This window comes from Sminthopsis crassicaudata, chromosome 2, assembly GCF_048593235.1.
Source record: "Sminthopsis crassicaudata isolate SCR6 chromosome 2, ASM4859323v1, whole genome shotgun sequence".
NCBI lineage: Eukaryota > Metazoa > Chordata > Mammalia > Dasyuromorphia > Dasyuridae > Sminthopsis > Sminthopsis crassicaudata.
This window is the reverse complement of record NC_133618.1, coordinates 607,612,426-607,636,804: the sequence shown is the minus strand read 5'-3', so window position 1 is coordinate 607,636,804 and position 24,379 is coordinate 607,612,426. Positions and strand designations below refer to the sequence as shown.

The window sequence follows — 24,379 nt, the reverse complement described above, 5'->3', positions numbered from 1 at the left end:
AAAGAGCTTTACATATATTATTTAACTCAATCCGCATTTATTTTGATGATCAGTTGCCAAAACCTTGCTGATTAAAATATCATAACCACCTCCTTTCTATTCAGGTACTTCCCTATCCAAACCCTCACCACTCTTAATCAGGAACAAACATCTATTAAATGCCTATTAGTCAGGTACTATGCTAAGTGCTAGTAGTACAAGGAAAGGCCAAAATAGTCCCTCCTTTCAAGAAGTTCGCATTCTAATAAGATATATAACATGCAAATAATTGTGTATATATATCTGTTTATCTGTCTACCTATCTATCTAATTATCCATCCATCTATCTGTGTGTGTGTGTGTCTGTCTGTCTGTTTATCTATCTATCTATCTATCTATCTACCTACCTATCTATCTAACAGGAAGTAGCTTAGAAGGAAGATATTAGCAGTGGTAATAGGTGCCAGAAGAGGCAGTGTCTTGGAGAAAGTGAAATTTGGATTGAGTACTGAAAGAAAACTAGGTATTGAGATTCAAAAGTTTCAAAAACTAAGTATATGAGTTCAAAGGAAAGCAAAGAGACAGGAGAGGAGACAGCCAGTGAAGAGACAAAATCCAGAAATGGAGCTCTTAAAAGTGTGAGGGGCCAACTAGTTGAAGGGTTTTAAAAGCCAAAGGATTTTGTATTTGTGTTTGAACCTGGAGGTAACAGGAGCTACTGAGATGACCTAGGTGAGTAATTTGATCAGACCCATATTCCTTAGAAGATCATTCTGACGAGGATTACTTTGAAAGCTTCATGATTCATCTTCCTGCCTTTCCCTTTCTCTTATCTGTCCTCACACAGCTGCCAAATTGATATTCTTAGAGTGCAGGTCAAATGATGTTACTTTCCTGCTTAAGAAGTTTTCATTGATTCCCTATTCTTGTTAGGATCAAATACAAATTTCCCTCTTTAGCTTTTAAAACAACTGAAAATCTGCCTCCCATTTGTTTTTCTGGGTTATTATACATTTTTTAAAACTCTGTACCCCATCCAAACTAGTGTGCTTGCTGTTCCCCCTAAATGACAAGCTCACCCCCCACAGTTAAATTCACTCCTTCTTCTTCTTATCTCATAGATTTCCTCACCTGTAGGTGAGGAATCACCTACCTGAAGTGATTCTAATTCAATGATTCTAATTGTATCTTATAGTCTCTACCATACAATTTGGTGGTTTTAAAAATTTATGCTGAAAAATTTCTCTCCAATTAAATTATAATTTATAATAAGAAGGAAGGGACCATATTCTAAGCTCCTTTCATATCCCCCATGGCACCTGCCTTGGTGCACATTACAGTTGCTTAATAAATATTGGTTGATTTGATGTGATACATGATAAAGGTGTCAAACTCTTACCCTCATAAGGATTTTTTTCTTTTTCTTATTTGCACTTATCCCAAGGGTGTTATTCCTTTGCACAATGGGTTTCTCCACACTTTTAGAAAGTGTTGCTGGACTTGTATTTCGTGTAGTCCAACGTCTGCCACCAAACAGTTCGATAGCATGAGCCAAAGTTGGACCTTCAAATCTTCCATCCTCCTATAAAGAATGACATAATTATAAATGGAGGCCTGACTATAACATGAGAAGCTCCTCAGAAATAGGAACATTAAATGTATACCAATCTTCTGCTGCTGAATTCCCTTTTCTCTTGTTCTGTCATCACTTGCTCTTGCTAATCCCAACCCCACTATGTCCTCCAAATTTATTTATGGAATTCTGAATAGAGCTGGAAAAGATCACAACCATGTTCACTAAATGTACTAAAAATTTAGTTTATTTAATCTCATTTGGGTCTTCACTGAAGTAAGGCAATTCTTGTACTCCTAATTTGTTCTCTATCTCCCTCTTCACAATAGCCTTTCCATAGTGTCTTTTTTCTTCTGAAATCTTTCCCCACTCTCACAGTTGAAGATCTTGCCTAGAAGAACTAGCCATTCAACATGAATGCCCTCTTTCTCTCTCATCTTTTTTTTAAACCTCTTGCCATTAGCCCTCATTTTCTCTTCTTTTACTCCAAACTTTGGTAAAAGCCAAGTTCAATACCTCTACATATACCCTTACTCCCATTCCTTCTCTTTTTCAGATTTCCTCACTATTATCCCATCCTTCCCATGTCCTTCCTGTAATTTTCAATTTCTCCTCATCTCTGGATTCTTTTGTTAATGCATAAAATCATATTTAAATCTTCTCAATTCTATCTTGGAAAATTTTCATTACAAAATTTGTAATCTATTATTCTATATCTCTTTCACAGACAAATTTCTGGAAAAAGTTTTTATGCTAATTGCTTTATTTTCCTCCCCCTTTCCTCTTTTTAAAAACCCTAATAGCACAATTTAAATATAGGAATTGATCTTGCCAAAGTCACCAATCATTTCTTAATTGCCAAGCAATGGCTTTTTCTTAATTCTCATCCTTCTTGAACAGATAGAAGGAAGTTGTCACCCTTCCTCCTTAATTATTTTTTTGTATTGTCAGTCAATAAACATTTCTTAATGACTACTACATGCCAGACATTGATGAGCATTGGGGAGACATGAAAAAGTCTCTGCCTCCAAGGAGCTCAATCTAATGGATTTTGGGGCATTTTTTTGTGTATTTATTTTGTAAATAATCTCTCCCTCTCCCTCTCCCTCTCTCTTTCCCACCCCTCTCCCTCTCCCTCTCCCCACCTCTTTCCCTTCCTCCTTCCTTCTCTCCCTCCCTCCCTCCCTCTCCCCCCCCCCTCTCTCCTGAAACTCCTTGGAAGCAGAGATCATTTCACATGTTGTCTCTGCATCTCCAGGGGCTAACAGTGCTTTATACATAGTAGATGCTGACTTCTCAGCAATACCTGACATTGTTGACTGCAGGTCTCTCCTCCTGGACTTTCTCTCCTCTGTGATTCTGAAATACTGTTTTCTCTCTTGGTTCTTCTCTTGCATATCTCTGTCCATTTTGCTGAATCATAATCTAAAACATGCTCCTTGGGTGTATTCCAAGGCCTTGTTCTGGACCTCTTCCCTTTTTGCTCTATGATCTATTGTTGGCAGTACTTGCCATGGATTTTAATTATCATCTTTATGCATCTATGTATCTAGCCCTCTTTTCTCTTCTAAGCTCTTATCTGGCTACCAACTGCCTACTGGACCTTTCACAATGGATATCTCACAGACATCTTAAACTCAACAAATCCAACATATAATTTACCTTTCTTTTCAGGCCCGTTGTTTTTTGAACTTTTCCTCTGTGTGTGTGTGTGTGTGTGTGTGTGTGTGTGTGTGTGTGTGTGTGTGTGTGTTTCAGGGTAATATCCTTTTCCAGCCACTTAATTTTGAAGCCTTAGTGTCATCCTCAGCCCCTGATTCTCATTCATTCCACATATGCATTTAGTTGTCAAATCTGCCATTTTTGCTCCATGACATGTCTCTCTCATCACAGAGCCACCATTTCAGTTTGAGCCCTTATCCCCTTTGGTCTAGGCTAGTGCATTAAGTTCCTAAAATAGGTCCTGGCCCAGATTTTTCCAACTTTCCATCTATCATTCATGTAGTTGCCAAACTGTCTTTCCTGAAGTGCAGGTCTGACCATAGCAATCTCACTAATTTCAGTGGCTTGTCATTAATTACCTTTAGATTCAAATATAAAATTTTCTATTTGACATTTAAGGCCCTTCACAAACTGGTCCCAAACTACCTTTCTAGAGTTGTTATACATTATTCCACTCCACACACAGTGTAAGTGGCCTAACTAAATAGGGCATCTTACTCTTTTTCTCATGTGGCATTTCATTTCCCACATCCAGGAACCATTCATTACCTCCATCTCTCAGAAAACCTAATTTCTTTTCAGGCTTAGCTCTACGTTACACCTGAAGCTTAACTGCTAAGTCCCCTCTTAGCTCTATTCTTAATCACACTGTTTTTATACACATCTAAATATTTACATGTTGACTCCTTCTGGTTAGGCAGTTAGCTTTTGAAACTGGAGACCACTTTTGATTATTTTCTTAGTATTCCCAGCACCTGAGATAATGCCTAGTATACAGGATAAATGTAATTATATTGTATGAAAAGTAGATGATACCATTTTAAAAATTGCATCCTTTTCTACAAAAGATCACTCCTCTGTTAAAGGAATTTTTCTGTGATTTAATTATCACAACCATATGTAGTTTAAAGTTAGATACAAACATGGTCAGGATTTGCTCAATTTAATGTGAGGCATTGCTCCCCAAACCCCAAATCCGCAAAGCAATGAGATAATTAAGGCTACAAGAGCAACAAAGAATTTTCGTTTAGGATTTAGGGTTATACAAAATCTAAGGACAGTGAGAAGTGATTATCACTGAAGAATGAGGTGCTTTGGATAAGTAAATCTTACAACTAATTTAAGATGAATGCTTCAAATGTCAAAATCATGTTTAACTGTATTTGATGGAAAATTAAAAGAAATTACTGTGAATTTTCTTGCCTTACTCAGAGATCATAACAGATTGCCTAACTTTTGCTGGATAAACATCAGGTTTTGTACCATGTTCTGGTACAGAAATGACTCTGGAAGCTGATCAGACATGCAGGGCTGAGCTTGACCATTCACTGAATTTATTGAGATTTCTTTGCTAGTTAGAAGTTGTGCTATTTTCTCCTTGAGTAACTGCTTCAGTGACTGAGGCATACAAAATTGTTTTCCTTTACATTTATTTAATGGTCTGAGATTACTATACTGTTTCAATCTTTTTTTTTTTTTTAATACACAACATTTCTCTATTCTTTGAATATAACAGGAGGCAGAACTGATGATTTCTAGGGAAAACTACAAGATAAAGAATTATAGAAGTATATGGGCTCCCCAAATCAACCTCACCCTCAGTAGAAGGTAAATTTCTGGAGGGGGAAGACTGTTTTGTTTTTGTTTCTCTAGCACCAGAAAAAGACTTAGGCAGTTTTTTTAGGCATTTATTATTTTAGGCATTTAATTATTACTTAAATAGCTAAACATTATTTAAGAGCAATTCTTGTTGGCCTGTGAGGTATTTTGGTTTATTTTTAGGATTATGAATATTCTGGAAGGTTAAAGATGCTACTAGTCTAACCACGTGATAAGCAAAACATTAAAATACATGTAAATTGTATCTCTGTGTATGAATATGTAGTATTGTAATATAGTAATCAAGTAGAGTTAGAGCCATTTCCTCCCAAGTATCTTACATATAACTTTCACAAATATGACTTAAATGCTCCTCATAGAGGAAGTATCTATAATTTCTCCATTTTATAGATGACAAAACTAAGATAGGCATTATACAATGAAGCATACAGATTGATCATGAAAAAACCTGAATTTTTTCAAAATTTAGGATTTAAATTCTATTTAGTTTTCTGTTATTTCTCTTAGCTAGTATTTTAAATTAGCTATTAATTAGGATTAGTGAGTAGTCCTCAAAGTAGTAGGCCAGGGAAAACTGATGGCTATAATTACCAAGAATCTTGGGTTTAAATCATGCCTCTGAGTTTCTTCTATATAAAAATAAGGAAGTTAATCAAGGGGCTTCTAAGAACCATTCCAGTTCAAGATTTATGACTCTAGGAAGAATTATTTTTTGGAGGGAATATACATAAATACAGGCATACCTTGGAGACATTATGGGTTCATTTCTAAACCATCACAATAAAATAAATATTTGAATAAAGCAAATTACATGAATTTTTTGTTTCCCAGTGCATATAAAAGTTATATTTATAGCATACTGTAGTTTTTAAAAGTGTATAATAGTATTTTGTCTAAAATATATATATACTTTAAAAATGCTAAGCATCATCTGAGCCTTCAGAGATCATAATCTTTTTGCTGGTGGAGGTCTTACTGTAAAGCTGCTGACTGATTATGTTAGTGACTGCTGGACGTTGGGGTGGCTGTGGCAACTTTTTACAATAAGACAACAATCAAGTTTGTTACATGATTGACTCTTCCTGTCACTTGAATACTTAGAGGCCAATGTAGGATTGTTAACTAGCCTAATTTCAATATTGTTGTGTCTCAGAAAATAGGAAAGCCAGAGGACAGGGACAGAGTCTGGGCAATGGCTAATTGGTGGAGCCGTCAGTACATATATTTATCAATCAAGCTTGCCCTTCTTGTATGGGTGCAGTTCATGTCATCCATAAACAATTATAATAGTAACATCAAAGATCACTGATCACAAATCACTAAAACAAACATAATAATAATAAAAATGTTTGAAATATTGCAAGAATTACCAAAATTAGAGACACACAAAATAAGCACACGTTGTTGGAAAAGTGGTGCTGACAGTTTTGTGGCATGCAGGGTTGTCACAAATCTTTAATTTCTTAAAAACCAGAGTTATCTGTGAAGTGCAATTAAGTGAAGCACAATAAAACAAGTTATATCCATATATGTACACATACATATGTATGCATATGAAGGAAATGCATGTGTGTACAATACTGCCTCCAAATTGGGATACATTTTTTAACCTTAAAAACTTAATAGTTCCATTACATTAAGTGATTTCTCTAAAGTTTCCTAGGATGCTTCTATTCTAATGTTACCATTTAGTCATTCAGTCATGAACATGTACTGGCAATTCACTGATTACAAAGTCATAAAGTTAAAATTGCAATTGATAAATAATGTAGCAAGAGACCATTAAGACCTTGCATCATTAACAGAGGGTAATACTAAATTCTTACCTGATAGAGGCTGACATATTGCTTCCTTAGCCACTGCTGTCGCTGATCAGGAAATTTCCTCATTTTTCTTACAGCTTTTGTTAATTCTAATAATCCATCATACAACATTTTAGCAGTATGTTTTGGTGCCACAAAGTGTAATAATCTATTCTCAGTAGTCTGAAGCCCATAAAGCAGCGTCACACTATTCTCTAAGAGGGACATGTTACTGAGTTTGTTCTGAACACACACAGTGTGCATATCAATGCCAGGATGTCCCATGTACACAGCCTTGGCTGAAAACAAATCCAGGAAACCTTCCACCAATCCATTTAATCCAGTATTGCCAAGAGATTGAAGTTTGCCAGGCTCAGCTAAATTTCCCGTGATGCCTAATTTGGCTTTAGTATTGGTGAGTGAGGCAGTCGTAGGTTTGATCCAGGTCAAAGTACTATTATCAGGCTGAAGCCGAAGAAAGCAGCGTGCTGACAGATGTGCATCCTGGTCATAGTGAATAACGGTGGCTCCTTGGAGTATGAACTGATGGACATCAGCTCTAATAGACAAGACATACCAGGGAATGAGTTCTGTGCCATGGTTGAATGCTTTCTGCTCTTCTTCTGTTCCATGGAAATCCCATTCTTTGGCCTGCTCAAAAATATCGCTTTCTGAATCAGACAGTTCTCCAATTATAAACCTATATTGGAAGTGAGGTCACAAAAATTACCAATGTTTGGTTTTGTAGTCTAATAATTATAAGATGAAATGAATTTTAACATAAGCATAGCATACTTACTCTTATTTAACTATGGATTCCAAATTTGCAAAGAAATAGAGTGACTTTTGGAAATGCAAAATGTAAAGGCATTTATCTAAATGTTTTTAACTATATCCTTAACAATTTGTGGCAATGCAGAAATCTAAAATGTAATTTCTAGGTCTATTAGGTGACACATAAATAATTATAAGTGAACTAAAATGAGAAAAAAACTAAAATGATTTTTCATGTATACCCAGAAGAATCTCTTTTAATAATCGATTATATTGGTTCAATGACATAAAATTATAAAAATTATGAAATTCTGTCATAAAATTGATGAGATGCTAATTTTCATTTTGGTAGTAATTGGTCTTACTAAGGATTAGGCATATCTGTTTTGCAACAGAAGAGAAAGAAATGATTTTATATAAATTTTTAAAATATGGAAGGAGTAGAAGGATCTTGAAATGGCCTCATATTTCCCCACCACCACCAAATAATAGGCTAAGAAATCTTTGCATGGGGTGGGGAGGTACAGTTTGGGGGTGAAGAAAGGAGAAAGAATTGGGAAAAAGAGCACAGAAACTGGTGGGTGTTTAGCAGGGTTTATGATTAACATACTAGGGATGAAGAAAGTACAATAATTGAGACTGGGATGTAAAGCATAAGGGATTCTGGGATGGTAGCTCATTAATCATCAAAGCAACTCATTATAGAATCAGCACTGTGTATAGAGGTGAATGAAAGCTATTTAGTATATTTTTGGAGAGGTGAGTTTCATAATGACTGGTGAGAATTCTACACATTAAAAACCTGTTTTTAGTGGGCAAACTGTTTTCTCAAAAGTTAAGATAAATAGGTTGGGATACTTGCTCCTGTGTCAACTAATCCTTACATAAATCTAATCATCAAAGGTAAATTTAATCATCTGAGTAATAGGAGATGAGAACAAGGGTAGAGGAGAGAGCTCTTGGTGGATGAAAAGAATGAGGAAAGGGGTAAACATAGGAGGTGTGAGGAGAGATAAAAAGATTTGGAAAGTCAGGTGGTTTAGTGAATCAGTTATGGATGGGTAATCTGGATGGGTAATTGTCTTGCCACTGTGAGAGCCCAGATGACATTATGTAACAATCTCATCACAATTACCATGTGAATTGGAGCAATAGCATGAGGAGAGTAGTCTAAGACGGGGTTTGGAAGGGCAAGATCTTCCATAAAATAACAGGGCAAGTCTTACCAGAACTGAACCTGCTTTAGGTTACCAAGGAATCAAGATGAGGAAGGGAAGACATTGTAGCCAGTACAAGGGTAAATGAAAGCAAGTGTGCAAAGATGTATAAGAACTAATATAGAATAAAGTAAGCAGAGCCACGAAAACAATATACAGTGACTACTACAATATAAACTTTTTTTTTAGCAGACTTGTTTCCATCATTCTCAACATTATTCAATCCTTTTTAGTTTGCCACAATTTAGTAAGGGCTGAGATAACTTTAGGAAATAAGATTCTAACTAGGTGAAGACAGTTATCTTGCTTATATTTCTGCAGTAGGAGGTGCTTGCCCTCCCATCCTTAACATGTCCAAATGGCACTTCCTGCAAGGCATAAAAGTTACGAGATAAATCAGTGGTGATAACTTATGCTGATTAAATGAATTTGAATTATTATTCTTAATTTTTTCATTAAGGGAAATTGTGTTTTCTACATTCTATATTCAATTTGAGTTTTCAACTAAATACATTTTGTAAAAAAGAAATTATAAACATGAAATAAATGTCTGGAAAAGACAAATTACAAGCCTGCTGTTCAATAATGACATAAATGGCATAAATAATGTAAATGTCTTCTTTAGTGTCAGTTTTTATTATAAAACTCAAAAGAAACTAATCCCAGATGTTAATAATTCCATTAAAAATCATTTTTCTAGGGACCAAAGCCTATTGCCTAAAATAAAATTGACACTAACATATAATTGAATAAATTCATCTCAAACAGGAAACTAGTAGTTTGCTTTTTTTTTTTTTTTTTTTAAGCTTACTTATTGAATTTCTGAAGCAAGAAGGCTTATTCTTTTTTGGAAGAAAGTAACTATGTAGTCCTACATACTAAGAGCTATATAGAAGTTGTTTAGGAGGCTCTAAAACCCAAGACTAGAAAGCTATTTACCAATTTAAGAGATTCAGTAGTCAAACTAGACATAGATTTGAACTTCTAGAAGGGACATTTATATATCATTTTAAAGTTTGAAAGTACTTTTTAAAACATACATATAGTATTATGGGCCAGAACTCTGAAACCAGGATTCTTATAAAATGTTAAGTCAGTGGAATTGATGAGACAATGGTTATCTAGTTTAGCATGTGATAAATAGTTCTCTAAATTCAGTAGGATTGATTTAATCTTACAACAAATAATGGTTTCCTAGTAACATAATGATTGGTTTATACTCAGTGTAGAGCATATAAGCTGAGACAAACTCAGCCAAGGAAGGCAGAGACAGATTCATTCCATCGTCTACCCTTGTGGTGGCTGGAAGCTGAAGCACAAAACCTTGGACTCAGACTCACTTCACCTCACACCACCTTGGCGGCCTGTCCTCCTGCATTTTCTTCACTGAAACCAAGTCCTGTCTGAAGGCCACAAGAAAGCTAGCTGAACACCAGGCCAAGGAGACAATAAAGACTTCTGGACTTTAATGCCTGGCTATTCTTGTGGTAATTACTCTGCTGAAACAAAGGCTGCTCCCAAGACCTCCAGAAAACCAACCACTAAGAATATTACAATATACTTTATTCATTTTCCCCACAACAACTCTATGAAGTAGACACAACAAATATTGTCATCCTTTTACATATGAAGAAACAAAGGCATTAAGAGATTGAGTGATTTACACAACCAGTGGTAGAGGCAAAATTTGAATAAAGGTTTCCTTCCTCCTTTCTGTATGGTGCAACAGGGATATGTCCTTCTGCTCCTAGATGATCAGATCCCAGAATTTTTGAATTTGGGGTTATCCACAAAGCATCTCTCAAGGCTGTTACTACTCAGGGAATTTCCCTTCTGACTAGAATGCTAGATATTTTTATTACCCTCTCCAAAAAATTCAGAAAAATTTTTCCTCCTTTATGTAAGAGCTGGGTTCCCCCCAAACCGTCCAAGTACACTCTCAAGCCATGTTCCAATACATGTATATCTGTACTAGGTACCTGTTTCTAGTCATCATCAACTGCTCTTATATGGAGGAAACTGCCCCAAAACAGCACAGAAGTTCCACATCTATATTGACAAACACTAAAGTTGCTTTATCTGATCAAAATTTTCTATCCTTCCATTTTTCTTTATGGTTTATGAACCCTAAATCTGTTCCCAGGTCATTACCTCTGCACTGTCTCTTCTTCACTCACTTAATGAATCAATTTGATTCTATGTAATCCCTTTCTCTTGAATTCCCTTACCTCTTGTCCTATTACCAGACATGCCTTTCTAAGCTATAACCATGAATTATTCTTACCATGTGGATTCTTTACTTCTATTCACATGCTTCTTAACAGAGGCAAAGGAAATTATAATACTATGCTTATTTACTCCAATATGGATTTATGTATCTTATCTCAAATGGGTCCTTATCAACTCCCTAGCTCCTGCCTATCCCTCTCTTCATAGCTGCTGTTGCAAACCTCACATCTCAAGTCTCCCACAGCATCCTCTCTCACCACCTTTTAGCTGAAGTTTTTGCTGGATAATTTATTGAAAAAAATTAAGCCTATTTATGAAGACTTTTCCCTTTCTTCCTTCTCACGTCACATCACTGAGATATCATCCCTCATTGGGTTCTTCCACTTCAATCTTAAGTAAAGAGGTAGCCCTTCTCCCTGCCATGCTCCCACTCTCTTCTTCCAATTTACTACATAGGTGTAAGGAAAATGAGGAAATTTTTCCTTTTAAATATGAGATTATCCCCAATATCAACTCTAATCTTTCTTTAATCTCTATTTACTAGCACCTTGCTTCTTGCCCACCAACACACTCATGGTTCCTTAAAAAAAAGTTCTTTGGTTCCAGCATTTCTGCAATCATCCTATCTCTCCTCTTATGGATAAACTTCTTGAGAAAGTTTTCTCTACTAGGTGCCTCTACTTCTCTCCATTTTTTCAAAACTCTCTGCAATCTTTTTTCTCATCTCATTATTCAACTGAAAATCAATGATATCTAAATCCAAAGTTACTAATATCTCTGGCATTTTATTATAGGTCATTATTATAAGATAGTCTTCTCTCAAACTCACACTTCTCGCTACAGCCTCTCAAACTGTCAATCCTTGGACTTCTCTTTTATGACATGACTTTCCCTCTGCTAATATGTTTCCCTTTGATAATACTTTCCATTTTCCATGTTTATATCTTGTGTGTATACATTTTCATGTTTCTCATTAGAATGTAAGTTACGTTAGGTCAGTGAAGATTTTAAAAAATATTTCTTTGTATCCCCAGCACTTAGCACAATGCCTAGTACACACTAAGTGATTAATAAATGTTTGCTGAGTAACTCAGTGATTATAATTACTTTCCAAATATTCCATTCCAAACTTCCCTATTTCTGTCAGGGATAGCACCAATCTTCCAGGCATTCAAGTTTGCTCTTTATTCTCACTCCATAAATCCAATCATTTGCCAAATCTTGATTCAATCTCTATGACATCTCACATCCATGCCCCTCCTAACATTCACAGCATGCCCCATCACCTTTCCTCTCTATTATAATAACAACATTCCAGTTGGTATTCCCACATCTGAAAAAGTTATCTTCTTACAGTATGACTATGTTATTCTCACATTAGATCAACTCCATCGGCTTGCCATTACCTCTAAGAACAGATTCTTCTGCTGTCTTTTAAAACCCTTTATAACTTGTCTCCAATTTTCTATCCCAGAATTATTATACATCAGTCTCTTTATGTACATTGTGGTTTAAACTCAATTCATTGGATTCTCTCTCCTGCATCTATATTCTTGGACTGGTTAAGCATGTACATGTCATTTGTTTGTGTGTACATGCATAAAAGGACATGAGTACCTACGTGGAATGGGTGTTGTCTTCCCCAGCCAGATTATAAACCCTTTGAAGGCAGCACTATTTCATTCTCTTTAATGGTTAAGTGTCTGATACGTGGTGATTAATAAATGATTATTGACTGAATAACTGATACTCCTTAGCACAGTACAAGGTCCTTAAAAAATGAATTAAATATAATAAGCATGTTGTGCTCAATAGCAGGTGCTTGTTGAATTCACTTCAAAAGTTTATAAATGAAAAACAAACACTAAAGATGAAAAAGAGCTGGCAGAGCTAGCTGTAAATGAGTAATTCAAAAGAGATGATTTAATAGAGTTGGAGAATCAGGGAGATATCTTGAATGGCCTGGACTGCAGAATTCAGGAAATCTGAGTTACTGTCTCAATTCTGCTAGCTCTATGACTGGGGAAAAATCCAGTTATCTTTTGGCCCTATGATCTTAAGTTGTTCCTTCTAAAGATGCAGACTGCCATCTGTCTATACCTATCTAACTTACAGGACCTCCCATGTTCCCCCCGTAAATCAGGCATAGTCCTTGATTTATTTTGGCAATGAAGAGACTAGTGGAGCCTGGCTCTGTCTTCTCTTCTTAACACACAATTCCCTAACGACGTTTTTCTACTTTTGTTCTTTTTCTGTAATTTCTTGCTAGCTAACTGTTGCAGCCTGCTCAAATCCACCATTAGCTTTTCCACTGGCCTATGTATGATATTCAATTTTTAATTCTTTGTAATAGCAACCATCAAATCACATTTATAGATTATCTAAAAGCTTTGAGAGCCTTTGCACTGTTCATCCCTTCTCAGAAATTCTACCACGATCATTTGGTAAATGGGGCCATCTTTTGTCTCAGTTCATACCTCTCCCTTAGGCATTGAGTTGATGTAGTGTCAATACACTGAGACCTGGGAAAAGACCTTAATTCAGAAAGGCCATGGTCCCCAACTGCATTCTGGGCCATCCTAAATTTTGATCTTTGTCTGGTCACTAGACTCCAAGACTAGAGGGAAGTTGATGACTTTGTTTGGCTCTGCCTCATTTAAAGCCAATTCACATGCAAATCAAGATATCATCCCTGGATTTCATTGGTCCTCTTTGAGAAAGGAGGATAAGCAACAACTCTCAGTGTGAAAGCAAAAGGGGGGAGCGTACAGAACTGGGAGTCATTTTGTATTTGTCTTTGTTTCTTGGATTGTCATGACCAAATAATTCATCACCAAATGGCCAACCTGCTGATGGTAATGAGTCTCCCACTCTATTCTAAGGTCAATTTGTTCTTTGAAAGCTGTTTATTTTTCTCAGTATACAATTTTTCTAATTTTAACATTAGAAGCTCCCTTTATATCCTAATCTCAAAGCTGCTGAATCTTTGTGATTTAATTTTTAAAATTTCAATGGGTAGTTTAAATGGATTTTCTGGCTCCATTATAAGTATTCTGAGGTGTAAGTAATTGAAGGTTAACTATGGAAAGATGAGAATTTTAATATATCTATGGTTCAATAGGTAAGTTAAAAGAAATCTTTCCTCTTTCCCTATTCTTATACACATAGCATGCACATAGGCAAATTCTGCTACAAAGTTACTATTATATAAGTAGAAATTAAAGAATGTATTTGTTTCAGTGTTTACTTTTAGTACAGAATTTTAACTATTAATAGATCCATAATTAAAGAATTGTTTCTAAAGGCTCCCTGCCAGGATTCTTAATATGTTTTCAAGACATAGAATTCTCCATTATATAGGAAAAAATCTAACTGATTAAACATTTTTAAAATGGAGATTTGTTTCATGATTTTATTTTATTTTTTATGTTTCAATAGAGGACTCATAGCAATAATACCTAGTTGATCTGATTTCAATGAATTCGATTACAAGCCTTGTGTAATACTATATAATTAATGCATTCACAATTTTTTATTATATAGATGTTAATTGATGTAATGAAAATGTCTGAACACTTAGGTTTGTGCCATAATTACATTTAAATGAAATGTGAAATTTTCATATTAAGATTTTTACAAATTTGGTAAAGGATATGTTTGTCTTTTTGATCAATTTCTTTTTGCCCAAGACTATTTTCAGCAGTCTAGAAATCTGTGACAGGAGAAAAAGTTTTCAGAATTTTCATGGTAAAAGTTATAGGGTATAGAAAATGATAGATGTAGAAAGCCTAGGGGAAAAGAATCTAAGAGTGAAAAGGGGATGGTGTGTCAAAAATAAGGACCCCAAATGCTGGAACTCTGTCTTCCCAGAAATCAGCTGAAGTCAGGATCACTAAATGTCTTTATTCTTGATCTTTTACGGTCAAGGTCAGGCGCTTAGGCCTAGCAACCTCACACACACCTTCCTCCCTCAAACGCCAGGAGAGACTGAGTCAGCGTCTGAGTCTCAATTCCTCTTCCTTCTCCTCGTCCTCCCACACACGTCACTCCCCCCTCTTTGTCCCACCAATCAAGTCAGCACAGAACAGCTGGGGAGGGTCAACCTTCAAACAAGTTAATAGGGATAAAAGGAAATCAGAGACTGCAGTTGAGGAAAGGAACAGGAGGCCCGTTAGGGTGACATGTGGTATGTCCCCTTTAAAAAAAAGAAAAAAACTCTTTCTGTCCCTTGCTGGGGATATCACATTCCCCTCTTGCCTCTTGGGTCCTCAAGAGTCTTACTGGAACCCGGAAGAGTCATATTTATACATGTACACACAGATAAAAATAATTTAGCTCATATTCATATTTGGAAAGAGGTATGTGTATTTATGAATGACAAGAGGGAGGCCATATTGAAGTGTGAAAAACACTTGGGAACACTGTGAAAGTTTAAGTTGTTAGCATTGCAAATATCAAACTGAGAAGCAACATGATATAGAGATGTGGAGTTAGGAATAGTACTCAGGAAAATCTAGGTCTGTATCCTGTCCTTGATTACCCATGTGACCCTAGGAAAGTCACTTAACTTGTCTGGGCCTCAGTTTCCACATCTGTAAAATAAATAGTTGTACCTGATGTTCCCTAAGACCCTTTTCAGCTTAATCTATGATCATATAACCTCTAATTTGCTGAAAAGGAGAAACTAAGAACCAAACAGAAGATAATTATGGATACTTACATTGACATTGGATATGAAAGCATCAGAATTTGCCATATGTAGAAATAAATAAGTCAACATCTTAAATTAAAGCTTTCCATAAAGGAGGTTTAGTTATATATCAAGTATAAAATAATATATTTGCTAATGCCAAGTTAGCAAACATAATAGAGTAGTTTTCTACCAGAGAAGGGAAAAAATTGTAATAAAATACAAATGCCAAACAGTCTTAAGTAACATGCATATAAATGCACATAAAGTGAGTTTATATCCTAAGAATTGTACTATGAAACACTCCAAATAAAGAATAATAAAATCTGGAAGGAAAGCAGTGATTGATGTTTACAAAACATTTTTACCCTCTTTGAGTGAGCAACTCCAGTCATTTTAGGTGATTTCCTCCTTGATAAAAGTGACAGTATGTAAAGAGGAAAATGGAAAGTAATCATTAGAATAGGTAAAATAAAATGGCCTGTTTCAAGCAGATCTTTTTTACTTGCACTGTGGAAGTAGATATGTATGAACTAGGAAACATTGAAAGGTAGGGGAAAAGGGGAAGAAAAAAGAGGGTTTTAGACCTGGAAATTACAGACTTACTCACAAAACAAAGACTTCAGGAGATAAGACAAGTATATGATCTGTTTCACAGTTTTACCCTTAGTAATCACAGGGTCCTTCTAGGAATTTGGCTTTGGTTAAACTGAAAAACCTTAATTCCTTCCTGAAGGGCAAATGATCTTGTTTTTATTTCTTTGCTAATATTATCACTCGGTCAAGGCATAGTACTCTACTATGGCATGTGGAGGAGGAGAAGGAAAAGTAAAAGAAGGACGAGAAGAAGAAAGCCATATACTTATATACAAGAGGTTATAGTCTGTCCTCACTGTTCATCCTTTGTTTTACTCTATGCCCAGGAATAACAGTGTCTCCTTTACTTTTGGTTTTATCTGAATTCAGTTTAAAATGAAAACTTTTATATATAGAGAAGGGGAAAGGGGAAATAGTTAGAAAATTAAACTTAAACAGTTATTAGCTAAAACCCAAATTTTTATACAGTGTTATAAATTACTTATATAGAATTGTTTCCACTTGGCAGGATTTTGTTCATATCATGATAAATTCATATTGTATCATATAATTCTAATAGTTTTGAATGATTTTAAAATGTTCCTAACCTAATTTGAAGTCAAGGGCATGCAAGCATATATATGCCTAGATAGCAATGCAAACTTGATATAACATACTTAAAACCAGTCAGTGATTATATCTAAATCACCTATATGTAAAAGTAAATATAAAAACACTTTTCACCTTAAAAAGCAAACAAATACTTTATAGTCACAAATAACACAGATTCTCATCTAAAGATAGCATAGTTCTAGTGCTAAAATGATTGGCCATATGGTTTCTAAAATTTCACGTAACAAATGGAAGGATTTAATTTGCAAGCAATTATTTTATTAAAGCAGGTAAATTAGAAAAGAAGTTTAGAACAAGTAAGATACAATATAAGGAGTTTCAGAAAGGGACTCCCTATCTCTTCACTTCTCAGATGAGGAAAAAGGTGCAGATAAGTTAGTTAACTTGCAATACGTCACACAGCTAAGAAGCACAGGTGAGACTAAAAACCAGTTCAGCTAGTACTCAAGCCAGGATTTATCCAGGACATTATCACTGCTTTTTATTAATGTGTAAATTAATAAAGATCACTTAAAGCTAAAGTAAATTCATAAAGCTCACCAAACTTGAATAAGAAAATTAATATTCAGTAAGTACAAGTAATTGATATTTTTTCTTAAAAAAAATGAAACCTACTGCAATCGGGTTTTATCTTTCAAGGAATTTTTCCTTGAATAGTCGCCTTCACTAAAGCTGTCTTCTTCTTCAGGTTCCAGACTGCGATTGCAGCTTCGGATAATTTGAAATATACTGTTGACAGTGGATTCCTTCTCTGGGTTGTTTAAGCCATCTTGTCCTACTCGTTGTAAAAAATTATCTTGTCCATTGTAATCAGCTACAAACTAGAAAGAAAAATATTTAGATTTGAAAGTGCAATTAAATATTGCATGACCAAGTAACCTACTTCATTTGGACTATTATGGCTTTATAGTTGTGGAAAAAAATAGCATTTATCTATGTTGTACTTGAAAGCAAACAAAGAGGCCACAGCATTCTTGACCTTTTCACTTCACTATTTTAAATACTAAACTCCATTCTGATTTTCACTAAAGTGATTTCTGTCGCACTGAAGAATAAACATATCACTTTGAACTAAAAAGAGAAAAATCTACTGCTACAAATTCAGAGGACATAAGTAGATTATTTTATTTATATGTCGAAACCAAAGTAGGAAGAGAAGATCAAAAAAGTACAATTTAATTAAGTCGTTAAGTTTAAATTTAAGATCCTCATGAAAAAGTCACTTGGCCTTAGTCAATTGTAGTGTCAACAGAATATTTTCTTTCTGTGAGTGTGTATGAGCCTGCAATCTTAGCAGTGAAGTTTTTGTCCCGACTTTGTGGCTCTCTTTCTGTTGGAATCTTTTCCATACCAGAAGCCAGAGCTATGGCCAATTGCCAACATAACAGTAGGTCTTGCTTCTCTCTGCCTAAAAGAGTTATAATGTTTATCATGTGAGAGAATGTGCTATGATTGTTTTTTCAGGGGTTCATAGATTTACAAGTGACAGGGACCTAAGAAGCAAAGCAGCTTTGTTTTACAAATGAAAAAATTAAGGCACTGAGAAATCAAATTTAGAATTCTCTCCACCAAATCATATTGCCTCCTATTTCCTATGTACTGCTCTCCTCACTTCTAACCCCCAGCCCCAGATTCACAGTTTACAGGAAAAGAGATACAATTAGAATGGCAGAAGCTGCTTTGCTACTACTCCATCTGCAGCTCATCTAGGTGCATCACATGTGCTGCTTTTGTTGTTTAGGGTGACTCAGAAGGCTCCAAGAACTCAAAAAAGAGGTGCTTTGCAAAATGGACACAAAAGTCAGTAAGACACTATCATCCTTTGTTACTGTGAAAGTGATGGGCAGTGAGACATCTTACATCTGCCATAAAATATGCCAAGTTTCCTAATCTTCCTCATGTTTCCTTCTAAGGTCTTGAAGGTATTCTATTGCTTCCAACCTCTAGCACTTAAAATGGGACTTTCTCATCCTTCTTTCCTACTCTTTCTGACTCTTAGTACTGCCTGCGAGATGTCTAAATTCAAGTCTCTTTCTGACTCCCAAGATCTGAGAACTATGAAGCTATGAATAGAAGTCTGGTTCCAATCTTTCCAAGGAGGAGGCAGCTAAGCAGAACAATGGATGGAGAATGGAAGCAGGGGTCAGGAAGATCCATATTCAAATTCAGGCTCAAGCACTTCCTAGCTGTGTGACTTGAGACTAACTTTCTTCTCCTTTGACTACTTCATTTTTTTAAATATGTGAAATAGAGATAAATTATAGTAGCTGCCTCTGAGTATTGTTGTGAGGATAAAATAATATTTGCAAAGTATTTTATAAACCTTAAAATGCTATATAGATGATAGCTACTATTATTAAAATCATTATTGTTATGTTTATTATTAAAATGAGTTATCCCATCTCTTTGAGACTTCTTTGTTACTCTACATTCATTCTCCCCAAGGAAAAAACCAAATGATCACTTGAGTTTTAAAATCCAGAAAATAAATTAAACAGTTTTTCTCCTAGAGTCTCTCTTTCTGTGTCAGTGCATACATCTTTTTTTCAGACTATAACCCTTTGTAGAACACAAGTAGGCAGCATGACTGAATAGACACTGATACTGGGGTTAGAGGATGTGATTCAAATCCTCCCTTTGTTGTTCACCTCAGAATTGTACTGGCTATGTGTCCTTAGGCTAGGCAAGTAATTTTGTGGCCTCAATGCCTTCATCTGTAAAATAAAGGGGCTGAAGTAGATAAGAGGATCTCTAAAATTACTTCCAAATCTAGATATAGGATCCTATAAGGCCCTTGAATACCAAGAAGCACTATTATGTTGGTAATTCAAATTAAGCACCTATGATAATTCTTGGAAGTATTTGGGAGGTATAAACAATATCAAGAATCTTAATTAACACAATAGCAACAAGGTATTCCCTTTAATTAATGCTAATTTTTAAAAAACATACAAAAAAGGAGGGAGACTAGACTGTAGCCATCTTTCAGTACAATATGGTTTTTAAAGGATTTACCTCTAAAGTTTCATCTTGTGAATTATATCGTGGACAAAGTTTAATAAATCCAGATGTTCCATCTAGAATTTCACAGAGCTCCTTTAAAAAGACACCACAGAAAGGAACCACTTTACAGCCAGGGATATTCAGAGCCCGGTTTACCACTTTCCTGTATTCAGAGGAAGATTCATGTTGGGCCATCGCATCCTTCAGGCTTCTCATAGTTTCAATGTCAGACTGGTCCATAAATTGCCACATCTTTAAGACTTTCCTTGACCTATTTGAAACAGACATAATTTTGTGGCTGAAGGAGAAATAAAATATTAACAATTATAACTCTACATGGACTCTCACTTTGTAAAAAAACAACGTTAGCTGCCTTCTTCACATTCTCCTGAAACTTAGTGGCCTAAAAAAGTGACCATAGTTCTTTGGGAACCGCAGAGTCCAAAAGATCAGGTGTAGATTCTAGTGCAGATTTAATTTTGAGAAGTATGCAAGAAAATACCTTCAAACAGGAAAGAACCACAGTCATAATAATACCTTTACTCTAAGTTTCCTTCTATCTTGAAACCTATGAATGATGCATGTGTTTTTAATAGCTTTATCATGTGTAAGTAAATAGCAGAGGTTAAATATTTATGCTACTTTATGCCACAATTATATACACAACCATCTATCTATGCATTTTACTCAAAGTGCAAGTGGCCATTTGTTCCTGTACATAATAGTCTGATACTACGAAGTAGATATGCAGTTATAGTATTTTCCAGTATCATTTCTTCTGGTTAAGTTTTTAAAACCAGTTTGATTTCAGGTGAATGCCAGGGACATGGGTTTAAGCTGAAGTGGGCCTAGGGAAATAGTCCAAAAGGATAAATCTGTAAAGATAATTCGGAGATTATCCTTAATCTCAAGGGACAAATGAAACCCACCTATTTTGGTAACTTAATTTGAAAGATGCAAATTCACTCTAGGTTGGGCCCAAGATCCTGCACAAAACCCAACAGAGTTTTTCACAGCAGCTAAGACTATTCTTTTGCCTTTGCCTTTGATTATACTAGTGGCCCCTGAAATTTTTTTAGTCATGGAATAAAGCCTCCATCAAAATAAAAAAATTATCATAAAAATTATGGCAATACCTAATTCCCTAAAGTGATGACATTTACATTAGAGATTTATTTTTGCTGGAGTATTATTTTGTGTAATATCCTATGTTTACAGGTCAGTGCCTAAAGAGACAAACAGAAAGTTCACTGAAGATAGAAGATCAGAATGGGTTATTGCTGAAAGACAAAATCTGCAGCATAGAGAAGTGAGTATTCATTATTGCTGGGATAAAAGATATTAGCTTTGAAGGTCTTTTTCATAAGGCATAGTTAATAATGAAAAGAAAATAAAAATGCTTTTGTGTAAAGGAAGAGATTTGTATTAATCCTCAAAGGGATGTTATGATGAACATTATAATATTATTTAAATCAACTATAATAGATTTGACTCTTCTCAGCAACGTGGTGATCCAAGATAATTCCAATAGACTTAGGATGCAAAACGCATATCCAAAAGAGAAGGATGGAGATTGAATGTGGATTGAAGCATAATATTTTTACCTTTTTTTGTCTGTTTGCTTTTTCATTCTCATGGTTTTTCCCCCTTTGGGTCAGATTTTTCTTGGACAACTTAACAAAGGACTGTACATGTTTAACCTATATCAGACTGCATGCTAAATCTTGGGGAGAAGAGAGGTAAAGGAAGGAAGGAAAAAAATTCAGAACACAATCTTACAAAACTTAATGTTGAAAATGATCTTTGCATGTATTTGGAAAAATAAAATACTATTAAAAATTTAATATCTAATACAAGTAGAAAAATAACTTTGTTTTTAATATAAACAGAAAATATATGTTTTCAATAGGATTTGGACAGGTCTGGAGTGAAATCATTTGTGGCCTAGAGTTGAGGACTTGGATCTCTCTTTATTAATAGTGTAGAGGGATTTATAAATAATATCTCATCATATATTTCCCATAATTTCCATATACACATTTTATGACCAAAGAGGGTAAATATTAAGAAAATAAGAAATCCAACAAGCACTTGGACACTGAAATATGTTTAGAAATAAAGCAATTAATTTAATAAAAAAAATTAGGGGAGTTTGTGATTTCTTAGTGAGAAAAAAGCAGCAAGATATCTGCAAGGGAAAAGGAACTTTAAAAGAAGGCAAATTAAGCAGCAGGGAACCAGAATAGCTGCTCCTGTTAGAATTGTGACTATCAGAAGCAGACTGCTGAGAAGGCTTTAGTTAGTTGAGTGGTTTCTGATTGACATGAGAGAAGCAATGTCATTGGCTAACAGGTATTGCCCTTCATCACCACCTAGAGTTGGAGAAAGGTGATATTTTTCATAAGGGTGTTTTTTCTGTTACCACTTCTTGCTTGAGAAGGAAGAGAAAAGACTTCATAACTACTGGGATATCCTGGTGAGTGTTCTGAATCTGAATTGTATTGCTACGAGCCATAGTTTGATTTAACAGTAAAAGATCTGGGAGAGTTCGAAACTGGCTGGTCTGGTCTAGTCTGGTCTGTAAATCCAGAGATAGCAGTTTGATGAGCTTGGGATTTGCATGGTTTAAAGAGAACTGATATTCAAATTAAGAGCTAATCTTTTCTACATGTTCCTTTAAGGATGATGGTTAGCTAAAGGAAATTATGGAGATTTTGCTCAAGCAGTTAATAGGGAAATAATTTCATGTGGTACAGATGTTCCTTAATGGACTAGTAACAATGAAATCTGCAGTTTAGACTTCTGGATTATTCTAAACACATGGATTTTTCTCACCTATTCATTTACAATACAGTTTCCTATAAGTATGTGCTCACTCTTGCCACAGCTATTGAGTGCATCGATAGGAGGCTGTGATTTAGGTTTATATTTATCATTTTTATTACTTATGTATTTACTTTAACATATTAATATTCACAACACTATTTCTTTTTATTATTAAGTAAATGGCTATGTTTAAGATATAAAAGTATCATTATTGTGAGTGGCTGATTGTACAGATAGAAAACATATATATAGGATGGAAGCTCAAGAGCAAATAATAAGCAGGATAAGTATATTTATGCAGTATAGGCTTACCACTACACCACCAAGGAGTGGTGATCACTTCTTGAAATTCAGACTTGTTGATTTGCGAAAAGGCTGGAGAATCATGGCAAACACTGAAATAAGTGTGGGCATAGCTGAAAGCTGTGGTGAAGACATTAAAACCCCATTGGATAGGGCTTCAGTGTAACACACGGTTTTGGTGTGACACTGTTGGAAGTAGAGGAATGGAGCCTTATCCCAGTGGGACAGGAACTCTATCTGAGACAGAGACTAATTAAGTAGTAACCTATAAAAGTTAGTAAAGACAGTGATGAGAACAATAGATCACACACAATAAGAAGAGCTTGATAATCCTTGTTGAATTGTAGAAATGAAAAGGGAAAGACTGGCTAGACAGAATAATAAAGAATTTCTAAATTGAAAGAAGCCTTGGAGATTAACTAGTTTATCTCTTCATCCAATGTTGAAAGTCCTTTTATAATACCCCTGACAGATGGTCATCCATTTTTTTCTTTAAAGACTTTACTCACTCCCTTACAAGGTAGAATTGTTCAAATGTTGCAAAGGTTTTTGTTTTTGTTTTTGTTTTTAATATTGAGCTGAAATCTTTCTAAATGTCCTTATGGGGAAAGTTCTATCCCTTTTAGAAAATGTTTGATTTCTCTTGTACACGAAGCCCTCCAAATATTTGGAGAAATGTTTTGTCTTAGTTTTCTTTTGTCCAGGCTAAACATCTCTAATTCCTGATATAACATTTTCATATCCCTCACTATCCAGGGCAAAATAATTTAATCTGAAATTTTGAGATTCATGGCACCAAAGGACCTCCAGGACATATAAAAATAGGAAGTCCAGAGATAGCAAAGTAAACGGGAAGATTACATTCTAACTTTCAAGTCAGCAATGGAACAAAGATATAGAGCAGAAATCTATGATGTAGGAGAATCCAATTAAAACCTCAAATAACTAGTATGAGACTGAACTCTGTATTGTCCCTGAGGAATAAGGAAAACTGGTCAACAGAATCCATTATATGTTCTAATTTCTAAATCATGACATATTACAAGCTTATGTAAAGTGAATAATAAGACAATTTAGTGATGTTTTAATGACATGATTTGAACGATACAAAATTATATGGAATTATATCAGAATTATGTAAATGTCTACAGTAATTGTTTTAATATTAATTTCATTCACCAATGAGCATACCTGAGGCCAGCCAAGAATTCCATAACAGCATTGTAGTTGCCCATATTCCAGCAGCATTTTGCAATGTGTACTAAATATGAGAAGACTTCCCGTTTTTCTTCCATGGTGCCTGCTGTGAGTATCAGCCACGTCACCCAAGAACTCACCTTATAAAAACAATGAGATGGAGAAAGCTGAAGTCATATTTTAAATGATATTTAAACATAAATGTTTATACTAAGAGCATTCATTTAAATATTTT

The 24,379-nt window shown here is 35.1% G+C and overlaps 1 protein-coding gene across 7 annotated transcripts in view; it reads right to left on the bottom strand.

The window, feature by feature from the left end:
- Window positions 1-24,379, bottom strand: part of PLCE1 (phospholipase C epsilon 1) — a 337,489-nt gene that overhangs the window by 101,173 nt on the left and 211,937 nt on the right. For all 7 annotated transcript variants that reach the window (XM_074295914.1, XM_074295919.1, XM_074295918.1 and 4 more), the window contains exons 5-9: window positions 24,139-24,284; window positions 19,831-20,089; window positions 17,431-17,636; window positions 6,721-7,396; window positions 1,379-1,561 (exon numbers count right to left, since the gene is read on the bottom strand). In XM_074295914.1, the coding sequence (XP_074152015.1) occupies window positions 1,379-1,561; window positions 6,721-7,396; window positions 17,431-17,636; window positions 19,831-20,089; window positions 24,139-24,284 (1,470 nt within the window). The remainder of the gene's footprint in view (window positions 1-1,378; window positions 1,562-6,720; window positions 7,397-17,430; window positions 17,637-19,830; window positions 20,090-24,138; window positions 24,285-24,379) is intronic.